Source organism: Mus musculus, chromosome 18 (genome assembly GCF_000001635.26).
Source record: "Mus musculus strain C57BL/6J chromosome 18, GRCm38.p6 C57BL/6J".
NCBI lineage: Eukaryota > Metazoa > Chordata > Mammalia > Rodentia > Muridae > Mus > Mus musculus.
The window spans coordinates 63323005-63343220 of NC_000084.6; the positions used below are offsets into that span (position 1 = coordinate 63323005).

General features: G+C 42.1%; 1 protein-coding gene across 10 annotated transcripts in view; it reads right to left on the reverse strand.

Moving 5' to 3' along the window:
- Piezo2 (piezo-type mechanosensitive ion channel component 2) overlaps positions 1-20216 on the reverse strand; it is a 377504-nt gene that overhangs the window by 312792 nt on the left and 44496 nt on the right. For all 10 annotated transcript variants that reach the window (XR_386006.4, XR_001782388.2, XM_006526169.4 and 7 more), the window contains exon 2: positions 3563-3658. Coding sequence is in view for 8 of the 10 variants with exons in the window: in XM_006526169.4 (XP_006526232.1) it covers positions 3563-3658 (96 nt within the window). In the remaining 2 variants the exon portion in view is untranslated. The remainder of the gene's footprint in view (positions 1-3562; positions 3659-20216) is intronic.

A 20216-nucleotide genomic window follows, 5' to 3' on the forward strand; every position in this document is an offset into this window, starting at 1 on the left:
CTGATAGGCAGAATATCTGATTCGACCCCTGTGAAAGAGCAAAGAGGTTGCAACCCACAGGTTGAGAACTGCTGCTTTAGAGACCCCAGTGAGAAGGGAGCTCCCGACACCACCAATATGTAAAGAGCCACTCGGGCAGCCCATACAGCTGTTGCAGAAAGAATTTCCCTGCTAGCTAGGAGAACATGTAGGAGAACCGCTCCTACAAGCTTGCTCTTTCAAATCAAGAATTCTCCGACTGTATAAATCTTATTTCTCCCTAATCAGATAGTTCCATGTGTGGTGTATAATGAATTTCTGAGCAACTTTATTACCCTGCTGTGTGTGTCTGTGGTGGGGTACACTGGGCTCAACACATGACATCAGTATGTGATAGAAAGCTCTCTACACTGAGAATCTGAGAACTTGTCCTCTACGGGGATTGTGGGATCCAGCCCCTAACTAGTTTTTCAAAACAGAAGTTTTAGTGTTTGGGCATATAAATGATCTTCTTTCTTTATCAGTGCAGTCTATAACCCAGGCATCAAAAGGTATTTCTATTCGAATAGTCTTCATCTTGCTGACGACACCAAGCTCAAGATAAGTGGATGCTTCTTTTTTTTTTTTTTTTCTTATAAAAAACAACATTTAACTGGGGCTGGCTTACAGATTCAGAGGTTCAGTCCATTACCATCAAGGTGGGAACATGGCAGCATCCAGGCAGTCATGGTGCAGGAGGAGCTGAGAGTTCTATGTCTTCATCCAAAGGCTGCTAGTGGAAGACTGACTTCCAGGCAACTAGGATGAGGATCTTATGCCCACACCCTCAGTGACACACCCATTCCAACCAGGTCACACCTATTCCAACAAGGCCACACCTCCAGATGGTGCCACTCCCGGGTCCAAGGATATACAAACCATCACAGATATGTTTCCACCTTATTGAGGTGATTACTCCCCTCATTCTCTCCATCTTTGAAAATTAGGATGCTGTTTGTTTCCTCCTTTTATTCTGGGATGAACAAGAGTGGTAGGGTCCTAAGAGTGTCTTTATGATGCTTGTGTCTAGGAGGTTTCTTACTGCATTCACTCACTGCACAGCGTTCATGTAACCTTCCGTAGTCACCAGCTAGGTGAGTTAAGTGGATGCTTCTAACCTAACCACCCACAATTGTCCAGTTGGGATCAGTCTAAGGACTGCATCGAAGAGTATACACACTAATGTAGAATACTGATGTCCCCCACATACTGGGAGCCTCTGTCAGCACACTGAAAGGAAGCCCAGTCACATAAGCAAAGATGTCCATCCACACACGTGGAGACAGAGCAGAAAGCACGGGAGCAGTCACCCTATGCATGCATCTTATGTCTAGTTTTGTGTGTCTGTATTAATACAGGACCTTGGCAAGGCACACCTGCATCAGCTCCTGGGACCAATTCAAGTTCACATATGGACTTGGACATGGGCTTTTCAGGAGGTACAATGCAGAGCTTGGCGAGACACTTATGCCACTGTACCTGTCAGCTGATTCCCAAGATCTGGTTACGAACCCAGACTTTCACAGCTCGGTGCATTTGAGCTTGAGCCCTGTCCTAAAAAGCCATGCGCTCCCTCTGTGACAACTTGAGCCCTTGTGAGGGCTCTATGCAGGCCCTCACACCACCACCTAGGACTATGTAACCCGCTCTGTCTTTCCACACAGTCTCTAGAAATGCATGGATTTTTGAGTCCTATAGGTCAGAAAAAAATAAATCACATATATTACAGAAGCAAACAAACAGATGAGGTTATGGTAACGTCAGTCATGTTTCCTGGTGCTAAAAAGCAGGAAAGAGGAAAATCAAACACCAGGATGCTGCTTCCGAATGCGGATGTGGGGACTTCCTAATAAGCCTGCCCTGCTCTTCTGATGGGACCAGAATCAGCAGGCACCTGGGGGGTCTTCTTTGCACACTGACCTTGAAACTTTCCATTCACAGGATATTTGTGCACATGTGAAGGCTTTGTAGAATTTTATTCTATGTCGTGTATGTCATATCCTGTTAGTGTCAGGGCCCAGTGTACTGGGCTTAGCCTAATGGACACCTCTAAAATTGTTAGAGATTCAGGGTTATTGACTGGGAGACGAAAAAAAGAAAATCTAAGAGCTGTCACACAAGGGTGGAGACAAATTTTATTTACTTGATCTCCACATAGAACAGGAGCCTATATTGACATAGGAGCCACAGAAAATTCAAGGGAACAGGCAAAAGCACCCACTTTAAAAGCACTGTGTTCCGAATGCTCACAAAGTCTTTCTTTGCAGCATGCATTTCAAACCCCGGAACAGGAGTTGCCCATGTATGATAATCTCATTTCTGAGGCCAGAAATCCTATGCTGAACTCTTCAGAGGGAGGTCATGGTGAATGACGTCCCATAAACACTGCATTTGCTGTTTAATAAGGATCTGCATAAACCTCTGCTTCTATAGCTTTTCTTAACCTGGCCTATTAAGCACATAGTTCAGAGTGATAGCTATAATGTGAATGTTCTTTTGGGTCAGGGAAACAGACAGAGCATCTGTAGCTCTAACTACTACAATAAATGGGCAAAGCAGTATCTAAAGTCCATAATCAGGAAGGAGGAGAAAGATGAATCGGTTTGCTGTCCTTTGTACACTGTCTTCACTGTTTCTCCCAAAGAGCCCATCACTACAAGGCAGCTACCACCTTTCTCACGCCACCGAAGGTCAGGACAAGCTGGATTTCCTTTTCCTGTCATGGAAACACACAGCCGTTTCACTCACCTACAGCATTTGGCACAGTCCTTATTTCTTGTAATGACACCGTGTTACAAAAACAGTTTATTTCATCGGGCTCAAGGGAGCTTCATTTTCACATTTGTGGAAGAACTTCAACCAAGGTCGATCAAAAACCAGAAGGTGCTACCAAGGTTGACCCTCAGAAAACAGTCACTGCTCTTTTCTCTGCCATCTCACAGAGCAATAAACAAGTATTGAAAGCTTCGCAGGAACCTGCTTTAGATACTATCTAAAGTAAAGAGACTGCTTTCTGCTTTCACTGTGTACTTGAGAAATATGTATTTAAAAAAAAAAAAGCAAAGCAAAACACAACAAACAAAAAGCTCAACTGATGTACCACCAGCAAGGAACGGCAGAAGCCAGGCTTTCTTCCCAGTTCTCCCACCACAAGACTCCAGGGGCCCCCGTGTTGCTCTGCTCTTTTCAATGACCATATTCTCCCCCAACAACACATTATTTAAGTGCACGTGCTAGCTTTGCCATACCATAGGCCTTATTTTAATTGACAGTACTGTGAGTGAGTTTTCATTAGCCACAGAATTCCTGATTATCTGTCCAGTCTACTTAGTTAGGGGCTAATATAGGGAGAATGGCTGTGTACATAACCAAGACACATGAAACCCAAACAAATCGTTCTGTTCTCCTTGATAGTGGCTACAACACTGGACACCCACCCCTGCTGCCCAGATAATGCCCTTCTCCCTGAATAGAGACAAGCCCCAGGAGTCAAGAAAAGCACATCCAACTATCAACTCTGCTGTGGACCAATAAGGGACCTTACCTTGCATCGTTGCTTTGGTTGGTTCTGAGAACAGAGGAATGAGCAAGAGGTAGATAAGGTAGACAAAGGAGAGCCCATTGTACCGGAACGCACATGCTGTGATTGGGAGGAGAGGAGAGAGAAACATGGCATTAATGACAGCAGGCGACACAAAAAGCCCCGTGTCGATCATATCAAAACTCACAGGGCTTCCGTCTCTCAACCAGCGGTTCTCAACCTTGCCAACACTGTGACCCTGTCATACAGTTCCTCATGTTACAGTGACCCCTCAACCATACAATTATCATCATGGCTACTTCATAACTGTAACTTTGCTACTGTTATGAATGGTAATGTAAATATCTGGTATTTCCGGTGCTCTTAGGCAACCCCCGTGAAAGCATCATTCTACTCCCAAAGAGGTTGCAACCCACAGGTTGAGAACCACTGCTCTAAACAGGTAATTCAATCTCAAAGCAATAAACAATATTCTGTGTTTGCCATTGTATTGAGAATGATGTGAAACACACACACAAACACCAACCAACCAACCAACCAACCAGATCTTTGCTCTTAAAAAATCTAAGAATGAACTTAAAGTTAACAGAGTAGTTCCATTAAAAATCAGTAAAAAAAAAAAAACTTGTTCATAAGTACAAAATTTCAAAATATGTAAAAACAAAAAATGTGGGGAGTAATGTAAAGATTGATATCAGCTCAGGACTCCCTGGGCCAAGTTCTCAGCACAAAGGAGATTTATTTGCTCCAGAGGGACAAAAGGCAGGGAATAAGAGACAAAGACAGGAGACAGAGGACAAGAGAAAATGAGGAAAGGATCAAGGGAGGTTGGGCCAGGGATATTTGTTCCTGAGTTGGGAACAAAGACTGCCTCTGAAGAGAGAGGAGGCAGACATGCCCATAGGAAAATGGCAGTTGATAAAGGTAAAGGGGGAAACACTGTGTTAGTATGCGTTGGTACATTTTGACAGGGCATGTTAATTAGGGCAGCCAAAGGGGACTTCTGATTGTTGGGCTTCGGTACTTTGATAGCTGGGCCTTGGTAGTCAGCCTCAGGAGGAAAATAGACAAATAAAGGAAGAGACCTTGCTTGCTAGCTTTAGGAATGTAATCTAATGGGATGTGGTTGGTTTGTTCTGTTTTGTCTTTTAGCAAGGCAGAGGGAATCGGGAAGAAGACCAAGGCCTGCCAGAGCCATGGTTCACATGCTTGAGCTAGGTAGACTCCCTTCAAGGAAGAAGTTTTATAAATCATTGGCATTAGATTTTTACCAGGCTCAAAATTTACTGATGCTTTCCATAAACTTAGTTGTACCCATAAAACAAAAACAAAACAAACAACAACAACAAAAAAAAAAACCCTATCACATATTTGCCAAAGAAGAAAGAAAAAAGATTAAAAACAAGAATCCAACTGAAGAGCCAGACATAAATCCACACACCTACAGACACCTGATTATTGATAAAGAAGTCTGGAAAAAAGACATTTCCAACGAATGGTGCTGGCCAACCTGGATGGCTGCATGTAGAAGAATGCAAACAGATCCATACTTATTATTCTGCACAAAACTCAACTTCAAAGAGATCAAGTACCTCAACATAAAACCAAATATATAAACCTTAGAGAAGAGAGAGTAGGGGATAGCCTTGAACTCATTGGCACATGAAAATATTTTCTGAATAGAACACCCACCATTCACACAAGCATTAAGAATGTCAATTAGTAACTAGCACCTCCTGAAACTGAGTGGCTTCTGCATGGGAAATGACATTATCACTTAGACAGAATGTTAGCCTACAGAATGAGAAAAAAAATTTTATCAAGTCACATCTGACTGAGGGTGAATATAAAAATATATATAAAGAAATTAAGAAGCTAGTTATCAAGAAAAGCAAATAACCCAATTTTAAAGTGGGATACATATCACAACAATGAACTCTCCATAGAGATAAATAGCCAAGAAACACTTAGAGAAACGTTTAACATCCTTAGTCATCAAGGAAATGCAAATCAAACTACTCTGAGAATGTATCTTATACCCCATCAGAATGGTAAGATCAATAAAATGAGTTTATGCTAGCAAGAAGGTAGAGTAAGGTGAACACTATCCATTGCTGGTGGGAGTGCAAACTTACAAAAGTCACTGTGTCAGTCAGTGTGGCAGCTCCTCAGAAAGATGGGAATTGATCTGCCTCAATATCCAGCTATACCACTCCTGGGCACACACCCAAAGGTCACTTCATCCTAGGCACACACCCAAAGGTCACTTCATCTAACACAGAGACACTTGCTCAACCATGTTCATCACTGTCTATTTATAATAACCAAAAATTTGAAAGAGCCTAGATGTCACTCACCAAAGGAGTGGATTAAAAAAAAAAAGTGGTACATTTGCACAATGGGGTATTAGTTAGCTGTTAAGAAAATGAAACCATGCAACTCAAATGTAAATGTATGGCACTATATTTTTTAAAATCTTGCATTAGTTAACCCAGACCTAGAAAGACAAATATGATAACTGCCTTGCTCATTCATAGTCAGTGAAGTCTCCTCCTGCAGCAGATGGGAACAAATAGAGACCCACATCCAGGCAATATGCAGAGAGTGAGAGACCTTGGAACACTCAGCCTCAAAGGTGATATCTCCATCAACCCCCACCCCCACCCCCACCCCCACCCCAGGGCTCAGGGAACTCTGCAAAAGAGAAAGCCATAAGAGTGTAAGAGCCAGAGGGGATGGAAGACACCAAGAGAACAAGGGCCTTTAACTCAATCTGTAACACACATAGGAACTCACAGAGACCAAGGCAACATGCACATGGCCTGCACAGGGCTGTACCAGGTGGGGTCCCAGGGCTTAGAGAAGCAGACAGAGAACTCTATACCTAACCCAGACACCAGCCCTTGAGAAGTGATAATCACTTGCAAGTGCAAATTTCGTTTTCTCTGAGGGAATCTCACTGGGAAGGCAAACTATTCTTAATGATAAGACAGATGCCCTGCAGTAGAATGGCCAACAGAAAACACGTTCAGTGAATCCAGTGGCATCCTTGGAGGTTACTACTTGTTATGTCATGTCATGTCAGGGCTGCTTTACTATCATTAATATTATTATTGCTAATAATATTATTATTAAATTTAATATTTTATTTATAAATTTTTCCTTTTTACATTGTAGATCCTTTGTGTATATATTTTGGCTTCCAGTTTAGTGTGTTTTTCTTTTCATATTCCTGAGTGTGAAAATGAGAAGGTTTTTATATCTATGTCTGTTTCTTGTGCCTTTTCTTGGGCTCTGTTTCTTCTGTTTGTTTGTTTGCTTGTTTTGACCTATTGCAATATATTGGGTTTTGTTTTATCTTATTTTATTTTATTATTACCCCTTAGAAGACATTTTGTTTTCTATTAAGAGGCCTAAAAGGGGTGGAACCAGAGCGTAGAGGTAGTAGGGAGGAGTTGGGAGGAGCAGAGGGAGGGGAAACAGTCATCAGGATATATTATAGAGAAAAAACATCTATGTTCAATAAAAGGGGAAAAAGGAAGAAACATCTATATGCTGTCTACAAGAGATTTTGTTTGTACTAAAGAACAGATAGGCCTGGGGTAGAAAAAAATGGAAAAAGATATGCAAATAGAAATAAAAACAAAACTGGAGTGTGATACCTACAGCACATAAAATAGACATACATATGTGTAAGATGAGGCAACAAAGGTCATTATCTTATGATAATGTGGCTGTCATCAAGAGCCTATGATGGTTGTAAGTATGTATGTGCCCAGTATAGGAGCACCTAAATACATAAATACTGACAGGCATTAAGAAGAAAGATTTTAGTCCAGTAACTGTAAGTGTCTGATACTCCAGTTTCATCAAGGACAGAGTATTTCTCAACAGAAGATCAATAATGAAATAGTTGATATAAACTGACTGTAGACTAAACAAACCAGCTATCCATGGACAGAGGATTCCACCAAGCACAGGATGTATGTTCTTTTCAAGCACAAAGAAAGGAGTCTCCAGGAAAACTCACAATTATGCCATAGCCAGGTTTATAAACTTGAACAAGATGGAACTCTTAACATGCATCATTACAGACTGCAGAGTTATGATGGCCAAAGTCACTAATAGGGATTCTGGGTAAATTAACGGATACATTAAAATTTAAAACAAGAACAACAAAACCAGGGCATCTGAACAAAGAATGGGCCAAGGGAGAAGGTAAAGGGGAGATGTAAAAATATGTTAAGACAAGAAGGACAGAATCCATACTAAAGCTGACAGGATGCAACAGAAGTAATTCTAAGAAAAAGTTAGTAAAAACAAAAACAAAACCCCACAAAACTACATAAAAAGAAGATCTCACATTAATCCTGTATTCCTAAAGAAATTGAACAAGACCAAAAAAATTAAGCCCGAAGTTAGTAGAAGATAAGAAAAAGATGAAAACAGCCATGAAATAGACTAGAAAAGCAATAGAATGTTGAATATAAGTGTTGTTTTCTACAAAGATAGCCAAAAGAGATAAGCCCTTTAAAAATCAGAGAAAGGATTCAAAAGTAAAATCAGAAATGAGAGTGGAAAGAGCATCATTTATACCAGAGAAATACTGAGGAGTGTGACAGGCTACTAAGAACAATGTTTGCCAAACTTGTGTGATCATCTAGGGGAAGTGCAAAGTTCCTATACACACACACACACACACACACACACACACACACACACACAGAGAGAGAGAGAGAGAGAGAGAGAGAGAGAGAGAGAGAGAGACTCCCTTTTTGTTTCTATGAGAAAACACTCTGACCCAAAGCAACCTGAGGAGATAAGGGTTCGTTTCATCTTTTTTTTTTTTAAGTTCATGAAGCTAGAAAGTTGTTTAATGACAGCACACTTAAGTTACACGTCTGAAGATCCAACAGTCCCACAAGGACATTTCATCTTACTTTTCCAGGTTACAGCCCAATAGAGAGGGATGCCAGGGCAGGACTTTAGACAGGAAGCAGCAGCAGGTGTGATGAGTTGACTTGCTTTACCACACAGCTTCTCACCAGGGAACTCACTCAGTCCCAGAGAAGTACAGCAGAAACCGTGAAGGCATGCTGCTTTGTAGACAGCTAACTCCCAAGCTTAGGCTAATATTACTTTCCATACCCCAGGACCAACCTGCCTGAGGATGGTGCCATCCAGAGTGGGCTAGGTCCTCCTGTATCAAGACAAATCCCCCACAAACATGGCCGTAAGTCAACCTGATGGAAGCAATTTTCAGTTGAGGGTTTCCTCTCAGATGACTCTAGACCGTGTTGACCTGATAATCAAGGCAGATAGGACAATGAAGAAATAGAAAATCTGAATCAACTAGAAATGACAAAAGAGATTAGAGGAATAAAAAAACTTTCCAGTTAAAGAAAAGCCCAAGACCTGGTGTTACTTGATTGTAGCAATTCAGAGACAACTAATTCCCTTAAAAATTGAAAGAAAATGCTTCCAAATCTGTTTTATCAACACAGCATTGCCTTGTTCCTGATGCCAGAGGAAGTTTATATAAGAAAAATATGTGTTAAATTACAGACCCACACTGCTGAGCCCTGGCACTAAAATGCTCTATATGATACTACCAACCTGGGAGTTAAGGACTATTCATAAAGTCTAGGTGGGTTGTATTGACAATGTTTCAACAAATACAATCCATAAAAGTGCCATGCCACAGTAACAGAATCATGGAGAGAATCGTGTGATCATCATACAGAGGAAATAAAAAGAACTTTAACAGATATTCAACTTTTTCACAATCAAAACTATCAACAAAGGAAGTATAACTGAAATATACCTTCGCACATATAGGTAGTGCATTTACAAAACATCCCATAATTAATAGCATATTTATCTGTAAAAAATTGAAAACTCTTCCTCTAACTCAAGACTATGACAGGTACAGCCACTCTGCCATTTCTCCTCAATATCCAACTCTTAGTCTTAGCCTGAGAAATGAGCCAAGTGTCCTAGTTGGATCTGCTGCTGTTGTGATAAAACAGATCAAAAACAAGCTGGGAAGGAAAGGCTTTGCTTGGCTTAGGGTCCTGGTCCATTATTAAAGGAAACCCAAGTCAAGAGCCTGAAGGTGGGAAGGTGGAGGGAAAAGATTGAGAAACACTGCTTACCCATTGGTTCTCCCTGCTGCCTTTCTTATATGGCCCAGGAACACTGCTTACCCATTGGCTCTCCCTGCTGCCTTTCTTATATGGCCCAGGCCCACCTGCCCAAGGATAACAGCACAATGGGCCAGTCCCTCTGCATCAGTTATCAGTCAAGAGCATGCATGCCCACAGACATGTCCACAGGCCTGTATGATGTAAGCAATCCCACAATTGAACGTTCCCTTCCTAAGCATATGTAGGTTTGTGTCAGTTGTCCAAAGCTAATTATGAGAGCCAGGAGGACAAAAAAAAAAAAAAGATGTGATATCATTTCTTGGAAAAAAAATAAAGTTCTCTGTTTGAAGATACGTGGTTGTGTATATAGAAAACATACACCAAAATATATTAGAAGTCATTACACAATTCAGTTAAGATAAATAATAAGTCAATGTAGCATTTTGATACAAGTAATGATTATCAACATATTTAATATTGTTCCTAGCAAAATCTCACAGAAATTTTCACAGAAATTAATTTTCAAAAGAACTACATTTGTATGGACTCATCAAAGAGCCTAAATTCATCACAGACCTGACTTAAAGATATCCTATAATGCTAGAGCGATCTACAAACAGCGCTGTGCTGTCATAAAAATAAACACACTGACCAATGGGACAGAAGAGAGAACCCAGATATGGATTTACACAGGTGTCAAAACCACAAATGATGGAAAAATCAGATGTCCACATGTGGATAAGTGGACTTTAATCTCAAAGTTTAGGCAGTTGTCTGTCTGTATTTATTTTCAGTTTTGCGTGGCTTCGTTTCCTGCCATCAACCATGGTGTGAAAATATAAAATGGAAGATCCCAGAAGCAACTTAAAAGTTTTAAATCTTGGGCCATTTCTCAGCAACACGGTAAAAATCTCAGAGCATCCGGCATGACCCCACTTAGGACATGAATCAGTATGCACTACCTCATAGTTACTGGCTGGCGATCTCAGCTATCAAACTGATTGCACAGTATCAGGCTAATTACGCATGGCAGTCTGGGACTAACCCCAGTCTCAGGTATGCACTGGGGTGGGGGTTGAAACGCATCCCCCAGGGAAAATGGGGGATCTACTATGTAAACACCAGCTTAATGTGGGGTAAGGACTTATGAAGAAGGCCTGAAACTGTAATCTACCATGCTCATTCCAAGGCATTGGGCTGCAATGGTATCTTAGCTATGACCCTCCCATCCCCACCCCTACCCTCACCCTCACCCTCACCCTCATCCTCATCACCCTGCAAAGCACAGACAACAAAGGAAAAAAAATGAGGCTAAGGATCCAAACAGACATTTCTTCCAAGAAAATATACCATGGCCAATACATACAAAAACCAAACCAAAACAGGCAAAAGGGCAACATTACAAATCATTATGGAAGTGAAAACAATAAGAGCACTTCACACTTGTTAGAATGCCCATTACCAAAAAGGTGTAAATTGATTTGTCTGGGATGGCTCACACCTGCAATCCCAGCACTCTGGAGATTTAGCCTAGGCTGTGTGTATATACATACATATATAATAAGTATGAAGCCACCCTGGGCTACATGAGACCCTATCTTAACACTGACTTCCCCCACCCCAAAAAATAATACTGGTGAATATACAGAGAAAAGGGGAACTTTGTACACAACAGTGGAAATCTAAACCCACACAGCCCTCTGGAAAATAATACAGAGGCTCCACAAAAAAAAAAAAAAAAAAAAAAAAAAAAAAAAAAAAAGACAGCTACTGTACAGAAATTCCAACGGTGGATATTTAGCAAGAGCAAATGAAATCAGCGTGTCAGAGACATCTGCACTCCCATGCTCACTAAGAGCTATTCGAAGTAGTGAAAATAGGATTACAAATGATGATGTGTGCCAACAAATGAACAGATAAAACGTGCAGTGGGATGCAATTTAGATTTTAAAATGAGGACAGTTCTATCACTTTCAACAACCTGGATGGGAAGGGGGACGTTAAGTGAACCCACTCATATGCAGAGACTGAAATAATAAAAGTCGGAAGCAGTTTTATTAGAAATAAAAGCTTCTGGGGAAGTTGAGGACAGGGAGGTGTGGACATGCCGATCAAAGCACACAAAACCGTCTTACACAGAGGAGTGAATTAAAAGATGCCTTTAGCAGTACAGGGCCCTAAGCCTTGAATAACGCCAAGAGAGTAGAGGTGAAATGTTCTCATCACAAAAACTCAGCATGTGAGGTAATAAACATGGAGATAGTCATCCGCATACATACATTTCTTTCTGAATGCTCTGTAGCATATACATTGGTTGGGTTTATTTTTCCCAAGCATGAACACCGGGAGCACTGGGGAGCCATACAATATGCCCCCAGCTGACATATTCTAGAACATACACAACTTAGAATTTTCCATACACAACTTAGAATTTTCCATACACAACTTTCCATACACAACTTAGAATTTTCCATACACAACTTAGAATTTTCGATTGAGAAGTGCAGCTAAATGAAGTTAAAGCACAGCCTAAGGAGCCTCAGGCGGATGCGCTTGAATGAAAACCGTCCACCGAGAAGCCCCAAACCCATGTGGACAGCTTCCAATCCTATGGACTAAGAGAGGGCGATAGGATTGCTGGGGTTTTGAAACATTCAGGGAAGAGTCAGTGGAAGAGAAAGAAAATGAAAGGCATTAAAAAAAAATAAAACGCTGTGTGTAGTGTGTTGTGTGTGATATATATGCTTGTCAGTGGGCGAGTGGACATGTGTGTGAGCATATGGAAGCTGGAGGTCTAGGTCAGGGTTCCTTCCCTGGTTAAGGCTCCGCCTTTATTTTTGAGACAGGGTCTCTCACTGAGCCTGAACCTCGCCACTTCGGTTAGATTAGATGGCGCATAGGAACACGCTTCAAGGACCCCACTGTCTCTATGAGGTATGCTGTGAAAAATGGCTTTCTGACGTAGGTGCTGGGAATCTGAACCTGTCCGCAAGCCAATGCCAGAGACACTTCACCAACCAGCCCATCTCCCCAGGCCCCTAAACGTTTTCTTGTTCAGTGCAGACTGTACAACCACATTAGTGCATTCCATAAATTTTGGGGTCAAGATAAAAAGGAAAGTCATCTATGTGACTCAACTTTAATAACCCTTCACAGTGCACTTGCCTATCTGTCTCTGCAGGAGCTTGCAGCATCCCACTCACCCTGATCTGTTCTCTTCCTATAGAACAGTTTTCTGTTATAGAGCTCGCTATTCATTCTCTCATGTGACTACAGGGGCAGAGTAGTCAGTGGGGTTTGCGGCCAGCAATCTCTTTTGAGTTCGAATCATCATGAAGTATTGACCTTGGCACCATAGTATGTTCACATAGTGCATAGCTTTCTCTCATTTAAATGTCAAGGCCCTAGTGAAGCCAGACCCACAGCCTTAGACCCTCCCAGGCACCTTCCGATCTCCAGGCCGGCTCTTCTCAGAACACGGCAGCAAACATGCACACTTTAGAGCATGTACAACTGAAGTGTGTGTGCTGACAAAGCTTTCCATCATTAATTCTGGAGATGAAAGAAAAAAAAAAAGAAGAAGTCTATTTTCCCAATACACTTCCTTCCAATACTGTCTTAGGGTTTCTACTGCTGCAGTGAAGCACCATGACCAAAAAAGCAAATTATCAAGGAAAGGGTTTATTTGCCTTACACTTCCAGGTCATAGTTCATCACTGAAGGAAGTCAGGGCAGGAACTCAAAGAAGCTAAGAACCTGGCGGAGCTGATGCCATGAAGGGGTGCTGCTTACTGGTTTGCTCCTCATGGCTTGCTCAGACTGCTGTCTTAAGAACCCTGGACGACCAGCCCAAGGGTGGCACCACTCACAATGAGTTGAGGCCTCTCACATCAATCACTAAGAAAATGCCCCCACAGGCTTGCCTACAGCCTGATCTTATGGAGGCATTCTTTTTTTTTCTCCATTTTTTATTAGGTATTTAGCTCATTTACATTTCCAATGCTATACCAAAAGTCCCCCATACCCACCCACCCCCACTCCCCTAACCACCCACTCCCCCTTTTTGGCCCTGGCGTTCCCCTGTACTGGGGCATATAAAGTTTGCGTGTCCAATGGGCCTCTCTTTCCAGTGATGGCCGACTAGGCCATCTTTTGATACATATGCAGCTAGAGTCAAGAGCTCCGGGGTACTGGTTAGTTCATAATGTTGTTCCACCTATAGGGTTGCAGATCCCTTTAGCTCCTTGGGTACTTTCTCTAGCTCCTCCATTGGGAGCCCTGTGATCCATCTATTAGCTGACTGTGACGTTTCCTCCTCTCAAATGGCTTTAGCTTGTGTCACGCTGACATAAAACCCACCAGCTCGATTAACAATGTTGGCAGTACAGTCCAAAGAACTCGAGAAGAAAACTAGGGTAGCCCAGTTGAGTGAAGACATGAGCCTTTTACGCTGATCCTGCAAGCCCTACCTTCTGGTGTACATGCCTATGTTCTATGGTGTCTCGTCTCTTCCTTCCTCCGGAGTGAAGTCTTGCCGGGTGGCACTCCTAATGAGTACAGTAAGAACCCTGGAATGCCTTGTGGAGATGCCAAAGGATGCAGTTTAGCAGTGACTTTGGCATCTCCTTGGCTGCTCATCTCTTGTGTACTCGGAAGGGAGCCAACTGCCCTACCGTGAGTTGCCTAGAGGGAAGCTCACGTGGTAAGGAGGCAATGCGCGCAGCCATAGTTGGCCTCATCCACCTATAGCCCAACTGTCGATTGGAAGCACCATCTGCCCTGGCGCAGACAGTGAGACAGAAGAGCCAGGGCAGGTACTCTGAATCCCGGATCCAAGAAAGGTGAAGCTGGGTTTGCTGGTCTAAGTACTTACTCACTGTTGGGTTAATTTCGATGCAGGAATATCTAACTACTACCTGAACTCAAAAAAGCAAGAACAAACAAAGACAAAACTCTGAATTCGTTTCCTTCTGTGTCTGAAGTAATGCATTTGAATAGGACAGTAGCTAAGTTGCATGTGTGAAGCGGGGTCTTAGGAGGGATCCAAGCATGAGAAAGGCATAAAGCAATGTATCTACGTGACTTATCTACATCTAGGGCAAAATATGCCTTTGAACTTGGCAATATGGCACATTCAAGTTTGGAAAGCCTTAGAAGGTAAAGCCTGCTCCTTTATCAAGAGTGCGATGTGCCTGTCCCAGGGACTTAGAGACAAGGGACATTTGTTAGCAGTAATGAGCTATCACACTGTAGCCCATAGTGTTCCCCAATACCCTATCCTCTCAAGGACTATCCAGTCAGCCTGCTCCTGCCGCAAGAATGTTGCTGTGGTCAGAGCAATAAAAACACAGATTAAGGTGCTCAAGGGAAAGAAACCATCGCCTTTGGGTAAGAATGCCATGTAGTCTCCTGTCTTCCTAGCTGTTTCTAACTATCTAACGTGGTAAGGAGGTTCCTTTTAGAAAAATTATGACAGGTAAGGGTCATTTCTCATTTCACACGAGGTTTGCATCAGGCTTAGAATGTGCACGATTAAAAAGGAGCTAATTAATGAAGAGAAGTGCCCTATAAACACCACCCCTTCCCACTCACACCATAAACCCGTCAGCGTGCCTCATTAATAAATTTTGTTTTCTATAAATAAAAGTTAGCACTTGGCTGTAAAATAATTATACAAGTAGAAAACAAAGCGGTAGATTTCACTTGGGTAATTTATTGATTATGGAAAGGTGAAAATCTCTTGCAAATATGGAATTGCTTAGATCGCCACAGGACATTTATAAAAAACACTCCTGTTGCCTTATACAGATGATAATTACCCCTTTTACCCAAGAAGTCTGCACACTGCAAAGCAGCCTTCTACAGTAGCTCACATCCTCTTAGTCTAGGCTGTTAAGGCTGGGTACTCTCAGAGCTGATTTTCTTCCTAGCTCCTTCTCTGCAAGTGACATCCCACTAATGGCCTAGGAAACAGGGTCTTATATGCTTAGAATCTGTATTTCCACTGCATGTGTCCCAAATACTCTTTCTGGACCAGGGGACTTGCTTCCTTCCTCAGTTGCCAAAGCAATAGACAGCAGCCCAGCACTGTGAAAAAAAAAAATAAGCAATGCCAAGTGACCAATAAAAATAAGCAATGTCAAGTGACTAAATGATTCCGCCAGCTCGGCTTTTTGAAAGGATGTCCTCTCAAAATTCAGTTATTAAAAATAAAAAATCTTAAGAAGAGGGAGAAACAGCTGCAAAGTATATACAATGAAACAGGAAACAGATTAAACAATCGTAGATTCACCTCGCCACCCCCCTCCCGAGGAAGCCAAAGTATCAAAGAAATTCGAGACAGGAAAGGAGCTGGTGTGTGACCTGATTCATTGTCTATTTGTGAGGAAGTCCTTTCCCCATTCAAACTGCACTTGTCTCAGAAAGTGATGGCCCTGAAATAGTTTGTTTCAGGGTGCTCTCCGCCCACTCCATCCGAATCCACAGCCACTTCACGTAGCCCCAGAGCCTCCTCCACCCAGTTACAAAGCCCACTACGTCTTCAAAGGCTGGTCCAGTCCTTCTCTGTCCCATTCATCAGGACTGAGTCCCGAGCTCACCACTTATTCTTGCCATTTGTCAGATACATTAGTTCATGTGCATGTCCCCAAAATGTGACACAACAGAAGTACATTCAGAGAAGAGCGTACTCTCTTGCTGGGGCATCTTGCCTGGATTGTCTCTATGTCTTAATCCAGAGGCAGATAAAAGCTGATGGTGTCAAAATAAGGTCATGGAGGACCTTGAATCAACCAGCCTTGCATTTCTTGGGCTTCGAGAAATAGTCAGACTGTGGTACACACAAAGTTCATTAAAGAAATCAGTTTAACAAATGAAACTTTAAAGAAAGACCCGGAGGAGAAATATAATCTACAGGAAGCAAGTAGCAGCCTTACTGTGAGAGAAAACTGAAGCTCAAGGGGGCAATTCTCCAGCACCATCGCTGAGTGAAGGGGTGGAAATGCTCACCGCTGTGAGTGGATTTGTGCACATGGAATGCATGGGTCAAACTGTCAAATTTTCCCTGAGAAAATGTGATACCTCAATGGAGAAAATAATGACTTAAAGCAGTGGTTCTCAACCTTCCTCATGCAGAGACCCGTTAAATACAGTCCCTCATGTCATGGTGACCCCGACCATTAAGTTATTTCACTGATACTTCATAACTGTGATTTTGCTACTGTTACAATCGGAATGTAAATTTCTTTTTTTGAGCTACAGGTATACCAAAGGGGTGGAGAAACACAGGTGGAGAACTGCTGATTTGAAACCTCTTTTATCCCTCCCCCTTTAAAGGGGAAAAAATATTAGAAGCAAGTAGTCTATGTGTATTTTTTTAAGATTTACTTTGATTTGTACTCGTGAATATCTGTCTGTGTGAGTGTATGCAACCCGAGTTGGGGTGCCCACATAAGGCAGAAGGCAGCTTCGGATCCCCTGGAGCAGAGGTTTGGGGCCCACCGCGTGGGAACTGAACCTGTTCGTCTGGGAGAACAGTGAACTCTCTCAAACACCTCAACCATCTCTCCGGCCCTCAATCAGTAAGCTTAGTTTTCCAACTTTTACATTTGTTTCCCAAGTATTTTAAATTAAATCAGTCTTTACTAACTCCATCTTATTTTTAATTATTCTATAATTCCACCCCTCTTCCTAGGCTGACTCAACCTCATGATTTCCTTTCAGTTTACCCCATATTCTCCCACCTTGAAAAGCCGAGACAGTTTAACTACTTCAGTGGAAGGCTTCATTTAGAGAAGTCCAGGAAGAGTTGCAATCACAGTTTTGGCCCAGCACAGGTTCACATCAATTCCTAATGTAGAAATCAGGTTTTGTTTGTTTGTTTGTTTGTTTCATCTTTTTTTTCCACCCCTTAACTAACAAACTAACAATGCCTCAGTGACACGTTTTCAGACACCTATGATCTTTCCTGCCTCTTGGCCCAGTTTTTGTGCCTTCCATTTTATTAAATGACGCATGGTGTTTCAGAACTTTCGCTGAGAGTTTGCTCTGGTGTCAAGAGTTTGCTGCCAAAAAGCAAGTACAACCCACAAGCCACCATGGGACCCAGCTTCTCTGGTTCTGTCAACTTACATAGGGATTGGGTTACCCCCACAAATACCTAGGCAAGTTTTCTCCAGAAGACAAGTCATACAACTCCCAACTCTTGGCTTATCACCTGTAAAAACCAAGCAATAATATATACCCCATCCAATTGCAGCAATCCCATTGATAAGCTCTCCCTCCGGCATACAAATCACTAGGCTGCTTTAGAACAGGAGCGGTTTCCTGTTTATGATTCTATTTCCAGTTTCTATTCTAGTCCCTGAATACAGTAACTATTCAGTAAATATTTACTAAAGTTTAAATAAATTCCTGCCTCTATTTTTTTTCTTTCTGGGCTTAGATTGTCCTCTGCCTAACAATATGTCACAAATTCATAAAACCTCAAATGACTGTCCCTTCTCCTCAGAACCGTGGTGAAATGACTTCTGAGTTGTTGGGTTTGGTTTGTTTGTCTGCTTGGTGGGTTGTTTATTTATTTTTCATCTCTATACCTAGATGCACGTGGATGAGTCCACCAAGACTGGAACTCAGTGCAGCACTTCCAGAGAATGCCTGTTGCCATGGAAGGGAGCACAGAAACATGCCCACACTTTGTAGTTTTGTAACTGAAATAAAGTAGATTGCAAAGTTGTATATCATATGCCAGGCCTATGATGTAGATACGATGAGTATTCCCCCATTTAAAGGAAATGAAGGCTCAGAAATGATATTTAATTCACTCAGTATCAAGGGAGAAATACCGTTAATCCCAGTCAGACTGGCTCCGTGGTTCCTACTGTCTTTCCTTTCCTCTGTCACTCTTTTTATAAAAATACATCTGTGATTACTATGCTTGGTTGTCAATTTGGTACACTTGAGAAGGAACTTCAGTTAAGGAATTGCCTTCTTCAGATTGGTCTGTGGCCCTTTCTTTGGGCCATTTGGAAATCTTAATAGTCGAGGGGCTCAGCCCACTGTGGGCTGTATCATCTGTAAACAGATGTGGCTCAGCAACAAAAAAGAAAAAAAATGATAGCTGAAGGTGAACCTGGCAATAAGCCAGTCAGCAGCTTTCCTCCATGGCTTCTACTGCAGCTCCTGTTTGGAGTTCCTGTCTTGGCTTCCCTTAACAATGGACTGTAACCTGGAAAATAAAATAAACCCTTTCCTTTCCCAAGTTGCTTTTGGTCATGGTGTTTATCACAGCAACTGAAGGCCAACTAGGACACTAGACCTCATCTAGATTAACACAGTCAGACTATCAACAGGGAAGGATTAAAGGATGGAGAAGTCTCACAGAACAATGAGCAAAACTCAGGCTCTCTGTCTTTGGTACCTGGGAATAGATTGCTCTATATGCAGGAAGCAAGAAATAATGGGTACTGAACCCAAAGCTGTTGCTGTTTGCAAGTAGACATCCAGCTTTCTCTTTCTTTTAGTTAAAACTCTCTCAAAACTAAACGATTTCAGTAAACTGCATCCACCTACTCTGTCAGTGAAAAACCACATGGAGAGGTCTACTTAAGATTTCATGTTAATAACAGCAAAGGGAGGGAAACCATTACTGTGAGTTCTAAGCATCTACTTCAGTAGATGCCATTTTGTGGTTGGTTCACTTTGTTTTAGTTTGGTTATCCCTTCCAGGGGAGAAATGAAACCTACAAAGCAAACATTCTTCTTTTTGTCTCAGAAAACTAAAGGGTTGCTTTTCTTTTTCTTGTTTTTTTTTCCAGCTATCATCTGGAACACATTAATTTTGTTGCAGATTGTCTTGGAGAGGGCTTTTAGGGGAACCACTGGATGTATTTCTAGAGGAAACCGAAGTGACTAGAGTTGACTTTCTTTTGGTTTTTAAGTTGTAACTTCAGGTAACCCACAACAAAAATTAACAAGTTCCAGATGATAGAGAGAAAACATATCCAAAGATCCTAGCAAGCCACATTAAACACGAAGGCTGTAGGAGTGGCCAACACACCTGCTTAGTATAATCTGCAGCACAGTGACCATCAGGTGACACTGTCAGACACTCTCATCTCCGCATGGATATGACTTTGCTCTATAAAATTCTCAGGGTCTGCCCAGCTCTCATTCCACACGTAACTGAGACTCCCACCCAGTGCATGATGGTCTTGCCTCTTCACACCTTATCAACAGCCATGGTAGGGACCATCTTCTAGCTCCGCTAAGTATAAGGTCAAGCTGAATCGCCTGATGGTCTTTGTCTCCTTGGTTTAACTTTATTTCATGACCAACTTCACAAAGCTTTTTTTTTCCCCCAAGATGGACCTATGTTTCATCACCTTCCAGCTAGAACTAGAATTTCTCTTAGAAAAAGAACTGTATCTGTGTGGGAGTGACCCCAATAAATCCGGATAATGGCAGAAATGCTCTGATCATAGTGTCTGCGGCTTCAGACGTCAAGACAGAAC